This window comes from Podarcis bocagei, assembly GCF_964188305.1.
Source record: "Podarcis bocagei genome assembly, chromosome: 7".
Lineage (NCBI taxonomy): Eukaryota > Metazoa > Chordata > Lepidosauria > Squamata > Lacertidae > Podarcis > Podarcis bocagei.
Genome location: NC_138132.1, coordinates 17,250,162 through 17,270,410, shown reverse-complemented (window position 1 = coordinate 17,270,410; position 20,249 = coordinate 17,250,162). Strand labels below are relative to the sequence as shown.

Here is a 20,249-nt window from a genome sequence, read left to right as displayed (position 1 = left end):
AAAAGAGGAAGAGGTTGGCTTCCATAGGAAATACAAAGGATGCTTGTGCAACTAATCTTAAAGATGCATCGTTGATGGGCTAAAAAGTTGAAACGGGTCAATAAAAACAGTATAGGTAACATCTGAATGTGCATTTTTGTACCTCTTTAGGCTGCTTTGGTATTGTGCAACCCCTCAGTCTGCTGACCCCCCAAAAATTTTTGAAGCAGGGATGCACTTAATCTTGGGAGCACACCTGCTTGACATGGTGGAAGTCGGTAAAAACAACACACCTAGAGCAGGCCTCTCAGCCTCACGTCTGCCTTTGCACCTCCAACCCCCTGCTGGCTGCTTTCCCCAAGGGGGTTTATTTTATTTGAGTCCCTAGGGGAGGCAGAGCGGCTGGCTGGAGTTGGCATTTGGGTTGGCTTGAATGCTCAGAAAGCCGCCTCAGGGCTTTCATTGAGGGCTGATCCACCCTTCCTCTTGCCCCGCTGCTTTCTCCTGGAGAAGCCTGTTCCCAATCAGAGCAAACATCATTTGGGGTTTTCTCCGGATTGATGTTTGCTCCGATTGAGCACTAGAGAGTGGGTTTTCCCTGGGAAAGAAGTGGGGCAAGGGGAAAACTGCTCTGACCCGCGCTATCTAGGCATGGGATAAGCAGAAGTGTGCATGAATCCAAAGTGTTGCGATTAAGGCAACAACGCTTGCAATAAATTGCCTGAACCAGTGAGGGGCAGTAGGCAGAAAGGTAATGAAGAGCTCATCCACACTTCCAGTTGTCTTGTGCCAAAAATCATGGCATAGGTCCAGGAGGTTTTGCCTTTGCCCTGACACCTTCCCCCAGAAAACCTGTTCTTTAATGCTGAATCGGAACAAACAGCAATCTGCTGAAAACCTGATTGTCATTTGTTCCTATTCAGCGCTAAGCCACGGGTTTTCTCCAGGGGAATGCAGCAGGGCAAACAGAGGTGTGGATGAGCCCCTAGTCTTCCCTCGGTGATTCCTTCTTAAATAACAACCTGCAGATTGTGTTTTCTCCATCAGGCTTTACTTCCTTCCTCCTGCTTCTTCAATCAGTTACCGTTCGTGTTAGCCCTTCCTTTGGTTAGGGTTGCCATATTTCAAAAAGTGAAAATCTGGACACAGAAATTGTTGAGCTTTTTTGGTAAAGTCCTGAACTTCTCTCATCCTCGTTTAAAACCACCTAAGCAAGAAGGAGGAGAAAGAGAGAGAAAGCCAACCAACTTTCTCCCCACCACGTCTAATTTTATGGGGGAGAAACCCCATTCACAGGGAAGGGGTGTCTGTGGCCCTCCCAATGTTTCTCTCATGGCCAGTGGTCAGGGGTGATGGGAAGGGGTATCCAATATCTTATGGAGGTTAATAATAATAGTAGTAATAATTTATTATTTATACCACACCCATCTGGCTGAGCTTCCCCAGCCACTCTGTTGTGTGGTCCCGGCGGCCACTCCCAGTCACCAGTCTAGCTGCCACATTCCGGTTTAATTGCAGTTTCTGGGTCACCTTCAAAGGTAGCCCCAGGTTCCCGTATGTTCCCAAATGCTATGCTTCCCATGTGCTTCAGTATAGCGCAAACTCTTTGCACGAGGGGTTGGGAACCTCATATTTAAACCCAGCCAGATGGGTGGGGTATTATTAGTATTAGTATTAGTATTAGTACAGGTATTAGTATTAGTATTATTTCATGCTCCCTTATGGGCAGCTCTGCAGAGGCCACATACCAGTACAAAAAAAGCACATTTATATATTACGTGTATTGCTTTTATTAACTAACATTTTGCCCCGTCTTTAAATATGCCCAAATTCCTAACAAAGTCTAGCAAACCCAACTAATGAAAAGCCAAGGAAATAATAACAAAACTGTAATAACAGAATGTATTCCATGCACACACCCTAATCCAGGGATGGGGAATAAAGCAGCCGCTGGCTCTGGGACCAGATACCTGCCTAATCTGGGCTATTTTACATGCTTCTTGACCACCTGGGCTGAGAGCTCACTCCCCTCCCCACCTGTGCACCCCAATGGCCAGGATCGCTGCAAAAACCTGACAATTCCCAGGCTTCAAATCAGCGGACTGATTGCTGGACAATAGCCATTTGCCAGCAACAGTGGCACTTGCTAGGGTGACACCAAGCGGCTGTGTCATGCCTGATCAGTCCCCCGGAGGAAAGATGAGTGTCTGGAAAGCTCTGCAGAGTAGGCCAGCACAGCACGCAGTTTTTTGCAAGCCAAAATCACCACCGCCATCCACCTTCCATGAAGGTGCAAGGCGGTGATTGGCTTGGAGTCTGCTCAGCCACAACACTGGTGATGACGTTTCAATGTACTGCCAACGACAGCATTGGGCCCTCTCTCCTGCAGAACATAATACCGAACCAAAAATTCACTCCAGGTGGAGCCTTCCTCTCCATCAACATCCAGCACAAAAGAGACTCCCGCTCTCCTCAAGTACTACGGAAACAGACAGGTGCTAACCGTTACTTACCTTCTGGAAATCAGAACGACGATGATAACGATCAGCATGACGACAGCCAACATGACGAGGGCACCCATTACGCCGCTGATTAGGTTCCTTTTCAGAGAGTCTCCTGTTGGTTCAGAGGAGAACAAGTCTGGTGAAGCCACAGAGAACCAGCTTCTCCATTCCCACCCACACCACATCTCCACCCAATGTTTGAAGTGACTCCATTCTGTTTGTCCCAAAGAGCTAAGAGAACCCAGGGCTATCGATAGGCAGAATGAGGCCAGTGCCCCAGGCAGAAAATGCTAAGGACATCAAAAGAGTATTGCTGGGTCAGGACACTTGCCCAGTCAGGATCCTGTTCTCACATTGGCCACCCAGATACCTCTGGGAATCTGGAAAGGAGGACCTGGGCACAAAAGCACTCTCGCCTCCTGGGGCTTCCAGCAACTGGTATTGAAAAGGAAATGTTAATGAGGAAGGAAGGCAGTGTGGTAACCAGCAGCCAGAGGCGTAGCAAGGTCAGATGATACCCAGTGCAAAAATTTACCCGGTGAGCTTTTTTTAGGGATGGTACCCTAAAGTTGTTGACCTTTTTTAGGGAGGGTTGGTCGTGAAACAGATACACCCGTAGATTGTGCAAATCCGACCGATGATCACATTTAAAATGCATCATCTGTGTCAGCACCACCTACAAAAATCCAACCACCCATAGGCGATCTCAGGGGTCAGCAACCTTTTTCAGCCATGGGCCAGTCCACAATCCCTCAGACCATGTGGTGGGCCGGTCTATATTTTTTTTTTGGGGGGGGGGGATGAACGAATTCCTATGCCCCACAAATAACCTAGAGATGCATTTTAAATGAAAGGACACATTCTGCTCATGTAAAAACATGCCGATTCCCTGACCGTCCACTGGCTGGATTGAGAAGGCAAGTGGGCCGCATCCGGCCCCCGGGTCTTAGGTTGCCTACCCCTGGGTAATCACATAAAACTGTCCACCAGGGATGCGAGCGCTGTCTGCTGGAGGGTGTGGATGCTACCTGCCGGAGGGTGCCAGTCTGATCGTCAGGCATATTTGCACAATCAGCAGGCGAATTTTCACAACAACAATTGCACCAATCACGAAAATCCGCCCATCGGGGGTGTGAGTGCCACCATGACGATCCGCCTAGGTGGATTTTGTCACACACACCCAGGCATGACACCCGAGGTGGACCGCACCCACCCACACTCATTGCAATGCCCCTGCCAGCAGCAGCTGGTGCCCATCAAGTCACGGAACCCAACAGTGGGGGTTGCCAGAACCAATGACAGGCAGAACCATTTGAGTGTCCATAAAGAAGCAGGTAGGTAGGGAATAGCTGAGAGCAGGTTGAGCTTGTTGGGACAATGCCAGAGATGCCCCATGAAACAGCCTCCACTGGCTAATGGAGTCCCCAACCAATTCCCCTTTGTAGATAGCAGAGCCATGCAATCCCCTAAGGTTGCCAGTTGCCTTCAAAAACCATGGAGGGAGATGTCCGCTTACTCTCTCCGAAGTAGTAGTGGTAGTAGTAGCAAAGGTAAAGGTAAAGGGACCCCTGACTATTAGGTCCAGTCGTGGCCGACTCTGGGGTTGTGGTGCTCATCTCGCTTTACTGGCCAAGGGAGCCGGCGTACAGCTTCCGGGTCATGTGGCCAGCATGACTAAGGCGCTTCTGGCGAACCAGAGCAGCGCACGAAAACGCCGTTTACCTTCCCGCCAGAGCGGTACCTATTTATCTACTTGACGTGCTTTCGAACTGCTAGGTTGGCAGGAGCAGGGACCGAGCAATGGGAGCTCACCCCGTTGCGGAGATTCGAACTGCCAACCTTCTGATTGGCAAATCCTAGGCTCTGTGGTTTAACCCACAGCACCACCCGCGTCCTTGTAGTAGTAGTACTAATATATTCTTTATACCCCGCCCATCTGGCTGGGTTTCCCCAGCCACTCTGGGTGGCTCTCAACAGAATATTAAAAACACGATAAAACATCAAACATTAAAAACTTCCCTAAACAGCGAAAAGTTTCAACTGCATCTGTATGAGGAGTAAACCCTAGATAGAGAGTGGAGTCCTTATTGCCCTGAAATTGTATTGCCTTGAAGTTGCCCATGAAGCAACAGACTGGACTGATGCGCAAGTCACTGGATCCATCTTCCCAACTATGGTGAGATGTATTGTATTTTATTTAAATCACAGATCCCCTCTAAATTTGCAGATAGGCATGGAAATTTACATATATGAATTTTATGCAAATATGCCCTCTTTTGCAGAGATGTGCTTCTTCATTCTTGGTTAATGCATCTGTGCCCACCCCAACTTTGGGGCTCACGCCTCTTCCAGTGAAATTCTACACATGCCTACTCAGAAGCAGGTGCCATTGAGTTCATACGAAGGAAGCGGGTGTCATAGAATTGTAGCGTGGGAAGGGACCCCAAACGGTCATCTAGACCAACCCCCTGCTATGCAGGAAACCCAAATAAGCATCAGATCGCAATTTTGGCCGCCACTCCATTGCGACAGCTCTCCTAAAGCAGCATCCACCCCATGCATCTCCATCTTCCAGTGATCCGTCTAGCATTAAATGAGCGGTAATTGCCAGCATTATCCCCCATTAAAATAGCACTTAAAATCATTGTGATGATTTTAAAAGATCGAAGGCATTATCTCTTCAATTAAAAAATAAATACATGGAAGTACTGGCGATAATCTCTCCCCCTCCCCCCCCCCGGCTATTAGAAGAAAATAATAAACTTTTAATACTTCAGTACTAAATTATTCTAATGGCAATCATTTATCTCTAAAATTAAAGTTATTAACACAGATACACTTAATAAAAACCGCACTTGGGCTTGCCTGCAGGCCAGACGCCGAAAGCTCTTTAGGAGATTGGAGAGTGGATCGTAAAAGCCTCATTTTGAAGCACGTGACAAGCTGGGTCTTCATTTCAGCCAGGGATCAGCCCCTAGGAGCTGCTTTCAAGGCCACAGGGTGTGAGTAAAGAAATGGGTGCCTCTGAACATGTGCAGAGTGCATTTCCCAGCCCACTGAAACAGAGGTGGGGGAAAGGTAAGCTTCCAGGCCAGTCATCGCAGCTGCCAAGCAATCCCAAAGCATGAGGCCTCTCTTTGCCGCTCAGAATTGAAATAAGGTACTATCACCCTGTCTTTAAGACACAGTTGGATCCTGTCTTCATGCTCTGGCTGGCTTCTTTGGGGTGGGGGGGGGGCAACCAAAAGCTAACCTTAGTTCAATCACTCTGTCATTCTATGGAAGGACTGCAGGGGCAACCAGACCTACTGTTTTGGGACAGGGATCTGAGCACATACTGGAAATGTAGATTTGCACAATTAAAACATGTTAAAGAGCTCTGGTGCCCTAATGCAACAAACCCACTTTTTAAACAATGGGCTACTTTTTGCAGTTGGGAAATTGATAGTGAAATGCACCCAACAGAGTGGGGCAGATAAACGTTTAACAGAAAGCCGTGTCGATGCCCCACATGAAAATCAGGACTAAGGCTTGTTGTCCTATCAGTGCCCCATAAACAAATAAAAGCAAATGCTCAATAAAAACTGGGTGTAGCTGAACCACTGTGTTAACTTTCTGTAAGGAAATCAGGATGAATGCTACATAAACAGTTCATCTGTAGCAGCTCTGTGTCCTCCATCTATTACCGTCCTGAGAAATGCCGGAACTGAGTTCCGGTAAGTTCTGGATGAAAAAAAGCCCCGAATGTTTGTTAAGACTCACACATTACTACAGAATTCTGCAGCGGTCTTGACTATCTGAAAAGTATTCAATAAATATGGTGTTTTCACTTTTTCCTCCAAAAGTTGGGGTTTAAGTGCAGCATCACTTGGCAATCCTGTATGTAGTTTGTGAGTGTGCCTAGGGCTGCCATACAACCAGGATTTCAAAGGCTTTCGGGGTGTCCTGGTTTTTACTTTTTGAAATATGGCAACCCTAAGTGTGGCTGCTATCTAAAGCAGGGCTCTAGGTAACTCTATTGGACTGATCTGCATCCCAGAGACTTACCTGAACTAGCCACAAAGAACTTCAAGGGAATCTGTCCGCCGGGGTTGGTTCCAAGGCAGACAATATGCTGCTCTCCATCCAAGTCCCCTGTCAAGTACAGAGTGCTGGTGGCTTCTTCCGTCTTATTCCAGGAAGTGACCTTCATGGCCTCATCTGAGGAGTTCCCCTCCAAGTTCTTCCCATTCACTTGCCACTGAATTCTAGATGCAGGATAGGAGCAGATGGAACAGTTGCACTGGAATCCATTGCCATCTCTCCAGCATCGGGAATTATTCTGTTCACATGGCCTGGGGCTGTCTGGAAAAGGATGAAACAGAATTATCAGTGTCAGGATCTTGTGCCAGCCCTTATTCTAGTTTCCTCTTGCTCCAAGAAGGCCAGACTATTACAGTGGTACCTCGGGTTAAGTACTTAATTCGTTCCGGAGGTCTGTTCTTAACCTGAAACTGTTCTTAACCTGAAGCACCACTTTAGCTAATGGGGCCTCCTGCTGCAGCCACGCCGCCAGAGCACAATTTCTGTTCTCATCCTGAAGCAAAGTTCTTAACCTGAAGCACTATTCTTCAGTTAGCAGAGTCTGTAACCTGAAGCGTATGTAACCTGAGGTACCACTGTAGTTCCAACAACAGCCCAATCGTCTTTTGGCTCTGTATACCATGTTGGCTATCCTCTCTACACTGTAGCAGTGGGTATGGCTCTCAGGAAAAACCTGGGGATCCACTTTATGAATGCAAAGCATGTGCTCTAACAGTGAAGATGGATTTGAGTTTGTTAGTGTCTCTGGTAACTTCTCTCTCTTACATCATGGATGTTGGCAAACTGGATTTTTGAAAGGCAGAAATAACATTAGAATTGGAGTTGTCAGAGATGCACAAGGGAAACTGCCTTTTAATGCTCAGGAACTTTGAAAAGCCTTTTTTGTATTATGGATTTTTATATTATGGATGGATGTTCTGTATTACTGTATTTTATCAATACTATTGCTTAATACAAGCTTGCCATGGCCTTTGACTCGAACAATAAACTTATGAACTTGAGCCATCCATTTCCTGGACCCATCTCGATATGGTTTCTGACCCAGATACATCACTCTGGCTGCATTTGTGGCCCTAGCAGCTTTTTTCCTTTTTCACTTTGAGATCAAGAGAGGCAAATTCCCTCTGCTAGGCCAGTGATTCCCAAAATGTGACCAGGAAAGCAAAATCAGATCTGTGAGCCCTGTGATTTTTCTGTGTGGTGGGAATAGAGAGCCTCTGGGCTAATCCACACTTACTCTTGTCCCTCTGCTTCCCCTGGGCCCTGGGGGAAAGAGGTCTTTACCACGCAATTGGAGCAAACGGCAATTTGGGTTTTCTCTGAACTGACCTTTGCTCCGATTTAGCACTAAAGAATGGGTTTTCCCTGGAAAGGAGAGGGCCAAGGGAAAACCACTCACATGCCCTTCAAGTGTTGCAATTTCCCCTTGACATCCCACAATTACAGAAGCCATCCCAGCTTCCGATTTGATCCTGGAATGTCCCATTCCCACCCCCTTCTGGTGCCGCCCCCAAGCTCCGGAAGGAGGGTGAGTCGGTGCTTGCAGCGGGCACTTGTAGCGGTGTTGTGCTCTCATGCGAGTCATCTGGCTCCTGCAAGAGCATGGCACCCAAAGATGCTCCTGTGCGAACCAGCTAGCTTGCGTGGCAGTGCAGCATCAAAAGACACACGTACTGATTTTCATGGGAGAGTATGCACTCAGACCTGTCCCTACAAAGCATGAGTCAAGTGGAAAACCACTCAGACCCATGTATTCTAAGCACGAGACAAGCGGGAGTGTGGACAAGCCGTATGTGTGTAACCAAGGCCTGTATGAAGTCTTCCTGACATGGAGTGGGGAAATTCAAAGGGTGATTCCATCGCCTGGGAAATGCACAGGAGCAAACCCCAATAGCACTAGTCATGCAGGAAGAGGTTTCCTGGTGCAACCTGATATCTTTTGCAGCAATATACTTAGCTAATTCCCCATATTTGCCACAACAATGCCCCGTTGTAGCAAGGAGTTCCAGAGTCATCCCCAACATTCCCAATAATATCCTCTACAGTGTCTGCATCTCCTTGGAAGGTTTTATCTCTCAGCAACACCCCACTGCATGAACCCCAGTTTTGTCTTCCTTACATGCTACATAGAGCTGGAAGGTGGCATCAGTCTCGCCCTCTGTGTTTGATGCGCGGCATTTGTATCCCCGTTTGTCTGCCAGCTTCACATTTGAAATTGTCAGGATATTGGTTCCAGAGGATTGCCAACCAGTGGTCTTTTGTGATTTTGTCACCCAGGCCGCATTGGCTGAGGGGTTGCTCTTTATCTCGCAGAACAACGTGATGGAGTCACCTTCCTGGACTTCGATATGGGAAGCACCTGTGAAGTTTCTCCGACCTGCAAGATTCCAGACAGGACAGTGGGATGCCACAGTGGTTATCAAGCTTCTGGTCTGGCCGCCCTCCCATCCCAGTCAAAGAAAACAGTTCTTATCCAACCACCTCCAGATGCAACACAAAATAAAGAGATGACAGCTTGCTTGTCAGAGGAGGACAATATTTCAAATAATGGTTGGGCTGCCAAATCTTCTAAATCCCCATTTTGCAGACAGGAAACAAAAGCTGGGTGTTTGCAGCGCCCAATGACAAACAAAGGATCCATGGTAGAAGTGAAAGTCGAATTATTTTTAAAAAATTCAGGTCCCACTTTTCACTATCTAGGTCCCAAAGTGGTTAATGAAATAAAAAGCATACACTGTTTACACCATCTAAAACATAAACTGAACATGAGGGATTGAAACATCAGGAGATTGAAACATCACAGAAACATTCATGGAGCAAAGCCTACTGGGGAAAAAACCATTTGAACCAGGCACCTGAAATATAACAGGGATGATGCCTATCTGGTTTCCACAGGGAGGAAGTTCTGATGAGTTGGGCCCACAAAACTGAAGACACGATTCCTCATTAACATGAGTGGTGCTCAGGGCTCTTTTTCTGAGGGACTCCCCGGAACTCAGTTCCGGCACCTCTCAGGTGGACACCATTGCCATTCTAAGAGAATGTTCTTGGTGAGTTCTGGCACCTCTTTTTCTAGGAAAATGGCACTGGTGGTGCTTCTGATCCATTGCTGCTCCCCAAGGTGGTCTCAGTGATTGACTAGGGACATATGCCTGCCTTGGGGCAAAACATCACTCTCTCTTGCTCCTCAAGTGTAACATCTTATTTACTGGGCAGTGTTTACTTTCAAGGCACGCAACCAAAGGTGGATCTAGGTGAGCGTGACCAGTGCGGTTGTACTGAGCACTGAGCTTCCAGGGGACCACAGTAGGTGATGCAGCTATGGCATCCAAGTGAAGGTGAGAGGCGGAGTGGTGGGTCCGATTTTGGCACACAGAACACCGAAATTTGAGATGCCAAGGTCTGCCACTGGCAGAACCTTATTGTCAGGGACTGGGCAGAGGATGAGGAGTTGTGGAGATTGCCTCCAGGGAGGAGGAAGAGGAAGACAGTATAGATTTACAACAGCGGTTTGAGGGAGGTCGCAGCTCAGAGGCAGATGAGGGGGAAAGTTGGGAAATAATAGGCGAGCAGGAGGCAGAGTCGCAGCAGCAGCTGGCTGATACATTATCACTAGAAAGCATTCCAGACCCACCATCTCCCAGAACCCGGCAAGCCTTGAAAGTAGGAGAGCAAAGAGCTTGAAGACAGAGGGCACATAGCAGCAGCCATAGAGGAGGTGATGATGATGACGAATGAGGAAGTGGGAGAGAAGGGGGGGTGGAGATTCACTTGGGACAATGCCATTATCCAAGATGCTGGGTTCTAGAGCCTCACTCTGTAAAGATTGAAATAAAAAAGGACTGCAAGAAACTTTTCCTTGTCTTTGTACTTTCCTGGGCAACCAGCCAACAGCCACTGACAGCATCCTTACACTTATCCATGGAAGAATCCATGTTTTAAAAACAAGCAAAATCCACACACAAATAGACTGACATACATTTAGTGCTGCTTGCTCCAAGGAACTGTGGCTACCATGGCTTAGGCAGCCATCTTTATTTTCATGGTCTGTATAATGGCTAACAAATACGTAAAATACTTACTTTCACCAGGACGTTCAAGTATCCCACTGAACCACAGCATCGGTGGGTCTGTAAAAGGCAAGCACAAGCCCTGTGAGGGAGTGGCCCTGTCAAGTGGGAATTTAGCAAAGGCAGGGAGAGAGTCTAATCCTAGGATATTGCATTCACAGGTATCTTTCTCTCTAAGTACTTTTGGGGGCCACATCCAACCTGCTTCACCTGCCCACCCAGTCAAGGTTTTGCCACTTTGTCCTCTGATCATCATTGCACAGAGATGGAGAACCTGATGCCTTCCAGATGTCACACTGCACTTCCCATCATTCCTAAGCATCTGCCATGCTGGCTGGGGCTGATGGGAGTTGTAGTCAACCTGGGTGGGCTGGTGGTTCCCCTCTCTGCAGCAGATGACCAACACCAGTTAGAATCACAGAGTCTTAGAGTTGGAAGGGGACCCAAGGGTCATATGGGCCAACCCCCTGCAATGCAGGAATCTCAGCTAAATCACCTGTGACCAGTGGCATAGCGTGGGTTGTCAGCACCCGGGGCAAGGCAAGTAATTTGCGCCCCCTAACCCGTGGATTTGCGCCCCCTAACCCATGGATTTGCGCCCCCTAACCCTAACCCCCAGATGTTGCGCCCGGTGCGGCCAGCCCCCCCTGCACCCCCCACGCTACGCCACTGCCTGTGACAGATGGCCATCCATGGCCATTTTCCTGTCCGGTACTTTGCATATGGATGGCATTGGTGGTTTAGAAGACCCAAAAAGTGACCTTCTCCAGAATTCTGGTCCTTCCAGCTGAAAGCTCTGGTGAGCCTTGTAATATAAAGTGGGGTACTTCTAATACCCCCAAATGTGTCATAGGCACTATAGAGGAGGCATAGGGATCCTGTGGCCTTCCAGATTTTTATGGACTCCATCTCCCACCATTCCTCACCAGTGGTCATGCTGGTTGGGGCTAAAGGGAGATAGATGCCACCAACATCTGGGGGGCTGCTGGTTGCCCATACCTGTGGCAAAGCCAGTCCTGATGGCAATGTTGTGTCTTCCTGTGTTTTTCAGCGTCAGTGGTTTTCTATTGCAGAATGCTCCATGCCCGGCCTACTGAACTCAAGTTGCTCTACCCCACTTTTGCAGCCCATTGATCCGATGGAGACCGCACTGTTTCCAGGCAATAGCCAGTTGCTGTTCCACCAAGTAATGGACACAGGAGGAGGTAGCCTCAAATGACAAACTGAGATACACGCTAACACTTTGTGCTTCTCTAGCCTTGCCTCAGACTGTCTGCTTCATAGTTTTGCCTTGAATTAGCTCGTGACTGTAATTAACTCATAGTTAAGCGCATTGGGCTGTCTTGGGTGGCCTCACTCTTCCTGAAACATAACAAGAGGAAGAGGTCCCCCACAAAAGGGATGCCCAGGGGCAAAAGCCAGACAACGGACCTGCCCTCAGAGGCAAGAGAGTGAGCGCCATGGCTCACAACTCTTCTAGGCAAAATTGAGTTAGAGTTTCCTTAACAAGTCTTCCCCCCAAGTCGTTTCAGTTCCAGCTCAGCTAGATTAGAAATTTAGTGTTTAAAACGGCAGCAGCAACAGTAACAACACCCAGAGTCACTCACAGTTGACGTTCAACTGGATCCTCTCCTCTGTTTGCACAGGATGGGTCCCTTGGTTGTAGCTGGCATTGCAGATAAGATTCTGGCCATGGTCTGCAATTGAGGGTATGAAGGTACCGTAAACCTTGATTTCATTTGTCAGCTCGCTTGTAGTCCTCAATGTGTTGACTACAGAAACGCCTTGCCAGGTGAGGTCCACCTGTGAAGAACAACTTCCTGGGGTTGTACAACTGATATTCACTGGATGTCCTGCCCAAAGCTTTCCTGGTATCTGTATTTCAGGTTTCTCTGAATTTATGGAGAGAAAGATGCATAAGTATATAGCGACCTCAACCAGCCTTATATTTGTGATGGCCATTGGCGTCACTTCAGAAAAAGAGATAATGGGTTTCTGATAATTTGTTGTTGCTCTTTAAAGCCATGATCCTTTGCTATATTAGTTCTGTCGGAGACTTGACATGCATCCTTATCTGCACAGCTCTGGAATTCAGAGCACCTTTATGGCAATGCAGAGAATTTTGAGCAAGAAAAGGGGCATGGAAATGGGGGCTGATCAGTGATGAGTGGGGAAAGGAGCTTTGCTAATTCCATGGGCGGAAGAATGGGCTGAGGGATGCACCAACATGGAGAGTCAGTCTTTTTTCAGTGAGCATTTGAGCTCATCCACACTTGCGTTTTCCCCACCACTTTCTCCCAGGAAAACCCACTATTTAGCACTGATTCAGAACAAATGGCAAGCAGGCTGCCCCCAGATTGCCCTTTGTTCTGATTTAATGCAGAAGAGCATGCTTTCTGGGGCGGAGTGGGGGGGTCAAGGCAAAGCCACGCAGAGCCCTCCTAGAAAATATGGAACAAGCAGAAAACCACTCAGATACATGCTTTCCAGGCATGGGAAAGACAGAAGTGGGTGTGAGCTCTCTGCTCCATTTCATTTTCATTTTTAATTCATATACTTTCTATATTACTATACGCAAGGCAGTTTACAAGCTGAAGAAATAACAAAGTAGACTGCAAAGATCACACACATAATAATCTGATCCAATGGGAAAAAGTCATAATAAGGACATAACTTTAAAACTAACAACTTTTATTAGGGTTGCCATATTTCAGGAAGTGAAACTTTGTCAAAGTTGTTGAGCTATTTTTAAGAAAATTCAACAAAATATACACTTCGGACACAGCTTGCCATACATCCAGATTTTCCCAGATGTTCCAGTGATTTCCACCTGGGCACTGCTTCCGATGACCAAATCCTGGACGTATGGCAACTCTAACTTATATCAAATAAATCAATATTCCATGATCCATTAGAATACAGTGGTACCTTGGAAGTCGAACAGAATCCATTCCAGAAGTCTGTTCGACTTCCAAAACGTTCAGAAGCTGCATCGGACATTTGGGTTCCAAAGAACGTTTGCAAAGCAGAACACTCACTTCTGGGTTTGCCAAAACGCCCGAGTCACAAGGCATTCCAGAACCAAGGTACAACTGTACAGTATAACAGCAAACAATGCTCAGAATCTCAAGGGCTTTTTCCAGTACTCTGGAAGAAATACAGAAAATTCTTGCAAAGCCAATTGTTTTCCCAAGCTGTCTTAACGGGTTAGATTAATTGGGGGGTTTTAAGCACAGGTAGATGTGTTGGTTCATACACAGCAGATTTTAATTTCCTGGTGCTTCTCTCCCAGCGTAGGTGATACCAATGCTTGCAGAGAGGAGCACAGCGCTGGGCCACACTGGGGGTGCCAGACACCTTTGCACCCGACAAGTGCCAGTTTGTCTGTCCGGGCTCCCCCTGTGTGAATGGGCAGGCACTACATGGCTCTGAGGCAGGGCGAGGTCGCTCTGGCCGTGTTGGCAGTGAGGGCAAGAATGCTGAGACAGGTTCCTTCACCCAAAGGCTCAGGGGCAGACAGACAGACAGCAGAGAGCCGGGCATCCTTCCAGCCACTCACCTGCCACTTTCACTAATGTAGGTAAATCTGAGTAGCTAAATTTTATTGTGCCTTTCTGTATTCTGAAATAGTATGCTCTTTCATCGGAGCTTTTGCGGGCATTCTTGATGGTGAGGGAACAGTCTCCTTGTTCCAAGTCTCCTGACAGAAGGAAGCGAGTGTGAGCGAAGTTTTCTATATATTTCCTCCTATCATTGGTGGCCACTGCATCACTGGAAGATCTGCTGCCTACGGTATACCAATATCCATGCAATTCAACACCACTGGTGTCAGTCGATGCTGGGTAAGTGAATTTGCAGGGGATGACGACACAGAACCCCTCCTGTACTCTCACTTCAGGAGGGACCGTCAGGTTGTACCCTGGAAGGCACTGAGCACCTGTGTGGAGGAGACAATAAGAAACTCCATCAGCCTATTCCAGAACACCCACTCCTCCCTGTCCCCCATTACTGGAAAAGACTGGATATTTCAGGGTGTAGACTCTGGGTTCATCCACATTTCCACTTGCCCCGCTCCTTCTCCGTTCTTTAGTGCTAAATGGGAGCAAACATCAATCCAGATAAAACTCGAATTGCCATATGCTCCAATTGAGCACTAAAGAGCAGTTTTTCCTGGCAAGAAGAAGCGGGACTAGAGGAAGCATGGATGAGCCCCCTGCGTTGTCCCCATAGCTCTGCCCTTTCAGTCTTCTCTTTACCTTTCCATTGCAGGCAGGTTGAAAGCAGTCTGAAAATGAAGGCTCCAAGGAGATAACTCATCTTGCGTCTCCTTCCAAAAGCTCTTTGTCCCTCTGCTGGAAAGGAGCCCAAGAAACTGAAAGAACAAGCAGGAAAAGTGAGTTCAGAAAGAATGGGTCTGCTTTCGAATAATTTGGGAACTATGCCACTCTCCGCCTGTTTTAATGATTTTAGAATCATAGAATCATAGAATCATAGAGTTGGAAGAGACCACAAGGGCCATCGAGTCCAACCCCCTGCCAAGCAGGAAACACCATCAGAGCACTCCTGACATATGGTTGTCAAGCCTCTGCTTAAAGACAACCATATGTCAGGAGTGCTCTGATGGTGTTTCGAACTCTGAAGTTCGAAAATGGAAGCATTTACTTCCAGGTTTTTGGTGTTTGAAAACCGAAACATTTGGCAATGGAGACATCCAAAAAGAGCATTTTATTTCTAGATAGAAAAATATAAAGCCCTTAATGATGATGATGATGATATCTAAGGAGTGTGGAGAAAGTAATATAACATAGTTATCAACATTACACAGACGGTGTGAGCAAAAAGTTAAAAATGAAGATGTGTAACATATAATTATGAGTCTGTATGTTGTTGCTGCTGCAACAACAACAACAAACGTTTCAGTGGGCATCTAATACCAGAGGTTGCCAGCCCTAAGTAAGAGCTTTTGGACAGTGGAATAGACTTCCCCGGAGAGGTTGTAGACTCTCTATCCTTGGAGGTCTTTAAGCAGAAGTCAGATGGCCATCTGTCCTGAATGCTTTAGTCAAGATTCCTGCGTTGCAGGGGGTTGGACCAGATGACCCTCAGTGTCCCTTCGAACTCTAATATTTTATGATTCTATCAGGCATGGAGTGCCAAAGCCTAGGTGCTGCCACATTGAAGTATTGACTCCTTTATTTGAAAGATTTAAATCACCCATAAGTGTCTTTGATACACAACACACAAATAACTCGTCTGGTTCATATTTCAGAAGACAATGAGGAGCGTATTTTTTTCAGGGCCCCTCCAGACATCCTTCCCCCCCCCGCCCCACCCCGTGCATTTATGATGATTTGTGCTCATTGTGCTCTCTGGACAGTCATACGTGATCCCATTTTCATATAATATTTTTTATTAGTTTTCAATTACCATAACCCAATAAAAGCCTCATTGGCAACCCAGTCCGTTAGATGAGGGATAAATTACAGAAGTATTATTATCATCATCATCATCATCATTATTATTATTATTATTATTATTATTATTATTATTATTATTATAGTGGTACCTTGATTCTCAAATGCCTTGGTACTCAAACACCTTGGTTCTGGTTTTCAAATGTTTTTTGGAAGTTGAATATCCAATGTGGCTGTCGGCTACTGTTTCTGGGGCACCTTCACCAATCAGAAGCTGTGCCTTGGTTTTCGATCATTTTGGAAGTCAAACTGACTTCCGGAACGGATTAAGTTTGGCACTTTTGTTTTTGCTATTTATTTTGTGTTTTTGTTTTTGAGGCTTTTTCAGTTAATTTGTTTTTATGACTGTGTGGAACCCAGTTCAGCTACTGATTGATTAATTGTATGTGGAAATGGAGAAAAGCCCCCCATCCAAACAATGACTGTCATCAGTGAAGGTAAGAAAAAAAAAGTAATTTTAATTTTTATCATCTACAAGACTGTCTTATTTATTTTATACTATAGTACATTGATTATTGCTTTCATTTTATGGATTAATGGTCTCATTAGATCATAAAATTCATGTTAAATTGCTGTTTTAGGGGTTGTTTTTAAAAGTCTGGAACGGATTAATCCATTTTGCATTACTTTCTATGGGAAAGCACACCTTGGTTTTAGAATGCTTTGGTTTTGGAATGGATTTCCAGAACAGATTAATTTTGAGAACCAAGGTACCACTGCAGTATTATTATTATTATTATTATTATTATTATTATTATTATTATTATTATTATTTACAAAGTCACAAAGCAGGCTGCCACTATTAGATGCCCGAGAGAGTCAGATGAAGGAATGTCAACATTCCTAGTCACTGGGCACTTGCAGATGGGCTGTCTGTGTGCATCATATTTGGTTGTTATCCCACATTTTCCATTGCAAAGATTCCTTCGCCTTTTTGTGATCAGAAAAGTGAAGGAATCATGTTAGAAAACGTGGGATAATGACCAGATATGGTGCATACAAACAGCACAAAAGTCCCATGGAAAAGTGATGGGTAACTGAAACTGGAAAGTGCAAGATGACAACCTTTAGCTGGCAATGCCATGTGACTGTTGCCCGGACGTATCAGGATCAATGCTCTGTAAACTGGTGATGTCATAGAACCTCCAGCAATATGCAAGCGCTGGGCAAACATATCATGTGTCATCAATAAACAACCAGTCATATACAGTGGTACCTCGGGTTACATACGCTTCAGGTTATATACGCTTCAGTTTACAGACTCCACTAACCCAGAAATAGTACCTCGGGTTAAGAACTTTGCTTCAGGATGAGAAAAGAAATTGTGCTCCGGCAGTGCAGTGGCAGCAGGAGGCCCCATTAGCTAAAGTGGTACCTCGTGTTAAGAACAGTTTCAGGTTAAGAACAGACCTCTGGAATGAATTAGGTATGTAACCAGAGGTACCACTGTAGATGAGGGATAAATAATAAAAGTAAAGTGGTACCTCAGTTTTCAAACATAATCCATTCCAGAAGACTGATTTCCAAAATGTTCGAAACCTGAGGTGCGGTCTGCCAATTCAATAGATAGAATTGTGAAAAACAACTGATATACGCAGTGGAAGCCGTTCGACTTCCAAGGCAAGTTCTAAAATGGAAGCATTTACTTCCAGGTTTTTGGTGTTTGAAAACCGAAACATTTGGCAATGGAGACATCCAAAAATTGAGGTTCCACAGTATTGTTGTTGCTGTTGTTGTTATCATTATTATTAAGGATGTCCCTATTTTCACCAGATAAATATTGGAGTGTATGCATTATTGAACTGAGAGAACTAAATATTACGACATCTGAACCACACCAAGTAGTTCCTACTGGAGAAATCGGCCTAAAGCGCACCCGGTGCCCTTCTGTGGCTGTACGTGATAGGAAGAGATTGAAAGTGGTGGAGAAATCACTGAGTCATACTCTGGATCAGCCCAATGGATGCTTCTCCACCTTCCTGTTTCTCACAGTGCCCACCCAGATGCCGTTGCCAAACCCATAAACAGGATGTGAGTGCACATGCTGACGCCCACTGTTGCTCTCCAGCAACCGGCATTCAAGGGTAAGTTGCAGCCTTAAAACACAAGATTAAAAACAGTTTTCAATCCACTTAAAACTCAGAAACAAGGTGGGCCCTAGAAATATACACCTCAGGTGTCAAAAGCCAGGGTAAACAGGTGCCTCTTCAGCATTTGAAGAAAGCTGTAATAATGAAGGTGCCAGAGGCAGCTCTGGGGAAGGAGTTTCACAACTTAGGGGCCACCACCAAAAATGCCCTCTCCTGGGCCACCACCACCCTGAGCTTCTAAGGATGGTGGAACAACCAAGATGGCTCCCTTCCTTGCTCTTCAGAGCTAAGAGGGTTGTAGGCAAGGAAGAAGTCTTTCAGGTCAAAGTCATGAAGGGCTTTAAATGTGTGCAGCTTCAACTGGGTCCAGATACAAACTGACAACATGCCTAGCAGCCACTGCTAGGCTTATCCATAAATTTGCCCATTTCACTTTTAAAGCCAGTGGTTTGTTTTTTTCTTTAAAAAATGTTTAGGGGTACTCTCATTTTGACTCAAGAAAATTAGAATGTTATAGTTCAAATCAGGGAAAATAAATACAGTAAATGGACATAAGTACAAAGAACATACATAGGGGTAACAACGGAACTGACGATTCACCGTTCTAGAGAAGAAACGTTTTGTTTTGTTTTTTTTTAAAAAAAGGTTTCTTCTGTTAGATTCACAAAATGTTTAGCGGTATGCGTCCCCCTGTGTCCCCCCCCCCAAAAAAAGCACTGTTTAAAGCCATTGAAGCTGGTGATCATCACCACATCTTGGGGTAGCGAACCTCATAGTTTAGCTATGTGCATTGTGAGGAACCTTTTGTCCGTTCATAATTTCTCAAGGTTCAGCTTCTTTAGATGGCCCTGAGTTCCAGCATTGACAAGAGAGGGTGAAAAGAAAAATTCTCTAGTCACTTTTTCCACAGCACGTATAGTTTTATAAACCAATATTGTCTTCATGCCCTGACTTTTTGGGTTTTGTAATACTAAAGCGCCCCCAATGCAGTCACAGAGCAGGCACCCACTATTAGATGCCCCCGGGTATCAGGTGAAGGAATGTCAACATTCCTAGTCAAAGGGCACTTGCAGATGAGCTCCTTTGTGTGCATCACATTTGAACCTTATCCCACATTTTCCATTGCAAAGATTCCTTCGCCTTTTTGTGATGAGAAAAGCAAAGGAATCGTTGCGCTAAAAAACGTGGGATAACAACCAAATATGGTGCATACAAACAGCACAAAAGTCCCATGGAAAAGTGATGGGTAATTGATACTGGAAAGCACAGGATGACAACATTTAGCTGGCAATGCCATGTAACTGTTGCCTGGACAGATCAGGATCAATGCTCTATAAACTGGTGGTGTCATAGGACCTCCAGCAACACACAAGCTCTGGGCAAGCATAGCCTGAGTGTCCAATAAACAACCAGTCTGGGAGCTCCCATAATTCCTCTCTCTCTCTCTCTCTCTCTCTCTCTCTCTCTCTCTCTCCTTTATTTTTTCATAAAAATCACTCACTGGTAACCACCATATTATACAGGAAAGCAGAGAGGAACCAGAGTGATAGGTTACTAAGACAAACACCCCAAAATGCCTTCTCATAAAGCAAGCTTAATTTGCCCATTCAAATTCCTCTCCTTACCATTCGTTTCCCTGTTGCACAGCAATTCCATACACAGCATTGTATCCCTTGTTGGTCCTACTCAGAGTAAGTTGATCAGAATTAATAGATTTGAACCCTTTGACTCCAGGGTCTTATCTGAGTAGGACTATTGTCAGATACAACCCACAGCCACTAACTGAGGCATCCCTGAGCATAACTATGCGGAACAGTAAACCTTTGTGGGGACATATGCCTAGGGAAATGTGAATGGATCGTAGACTTAAGTCTCATTAAACGGAAGTTGAGTAAGCCTGCTTGGGTTGTACAGTAAATGCCATACAGCCAACTCAAACCACACAATACTCTTCCTAGAACATAAAGTTCTTCATGGGCATTTCAAAGTTCTGCAATTATACATGTGAGAGATTTCAAAAGTTCTGCAATTATACATGTGAGAGATTTC

The 20,249-nt window shown here is 45.8% G+C and overlaps 1 protein-coding gene and 1 pseudogene across 6 annotated transcripts in view; both read right to left on the bottom strand.

Moving 5' to 3' along the window:
- LOC308590124 (chemerin-like receptor 1 pseudogene) overlaps positions 1–20,249 on the bottom strand; it is a 284,026-nt pseudogene that overhangs the window by 126,224 nt on the left and 137,553 nt on the right. The window lies entirely within an intron of this gene.
- Positions 1–20,249, bottom strand: part of LOC308590099 (sialic acid-binding Ig-like lectin 13) — a 30,853-nt gene that overhangs the window by 9,899 nt on the left and 705 nt on the right. For 4 of the 5 annotated variants that reach the window (XR_014009691.1, XM_081199771.1, XM_081199773.1 and 1 more), the window contains exons 2-9: positions 18,110–18,206; positions 14,893–15,008; positions 14,196–14,573; positions 12,244–12,528; positions 10,649–10,696; positions 8,686–8,943; positions 6,531–6,827; positions 2,493–2,595 (exon numbers count right to left, since the gene is read on the bottom strand). Coding sequence is in view for 4 of the 5 variants with exons in the window: in XM_081199771.1 (XP_081055897.1) it covers positions 2,493–2,595; positions 6,531–6,827; positions 8,686–8,943; positions 10,649–10,696; positions 12,244–12,528; positions 14,196–14,573; positions 14,893–15,008; positions 18,110–18,153 (1,529 nt within the window). In the remaining variant the exon portion in view is untranslated. The remainder of the gene's footprint in view (positions 1–2,492; positions 2,596–6,530; positions 6,828–8,685; positions 8,944–10,648; positions 10,697–12,243; positions 12,529–14,195; positions 14,574–14,892; positions 15,009–18,109; positions 18,207–20,249) is intronic. The other variant, XM_081199772.1, reaches the window with a different exon arrangement.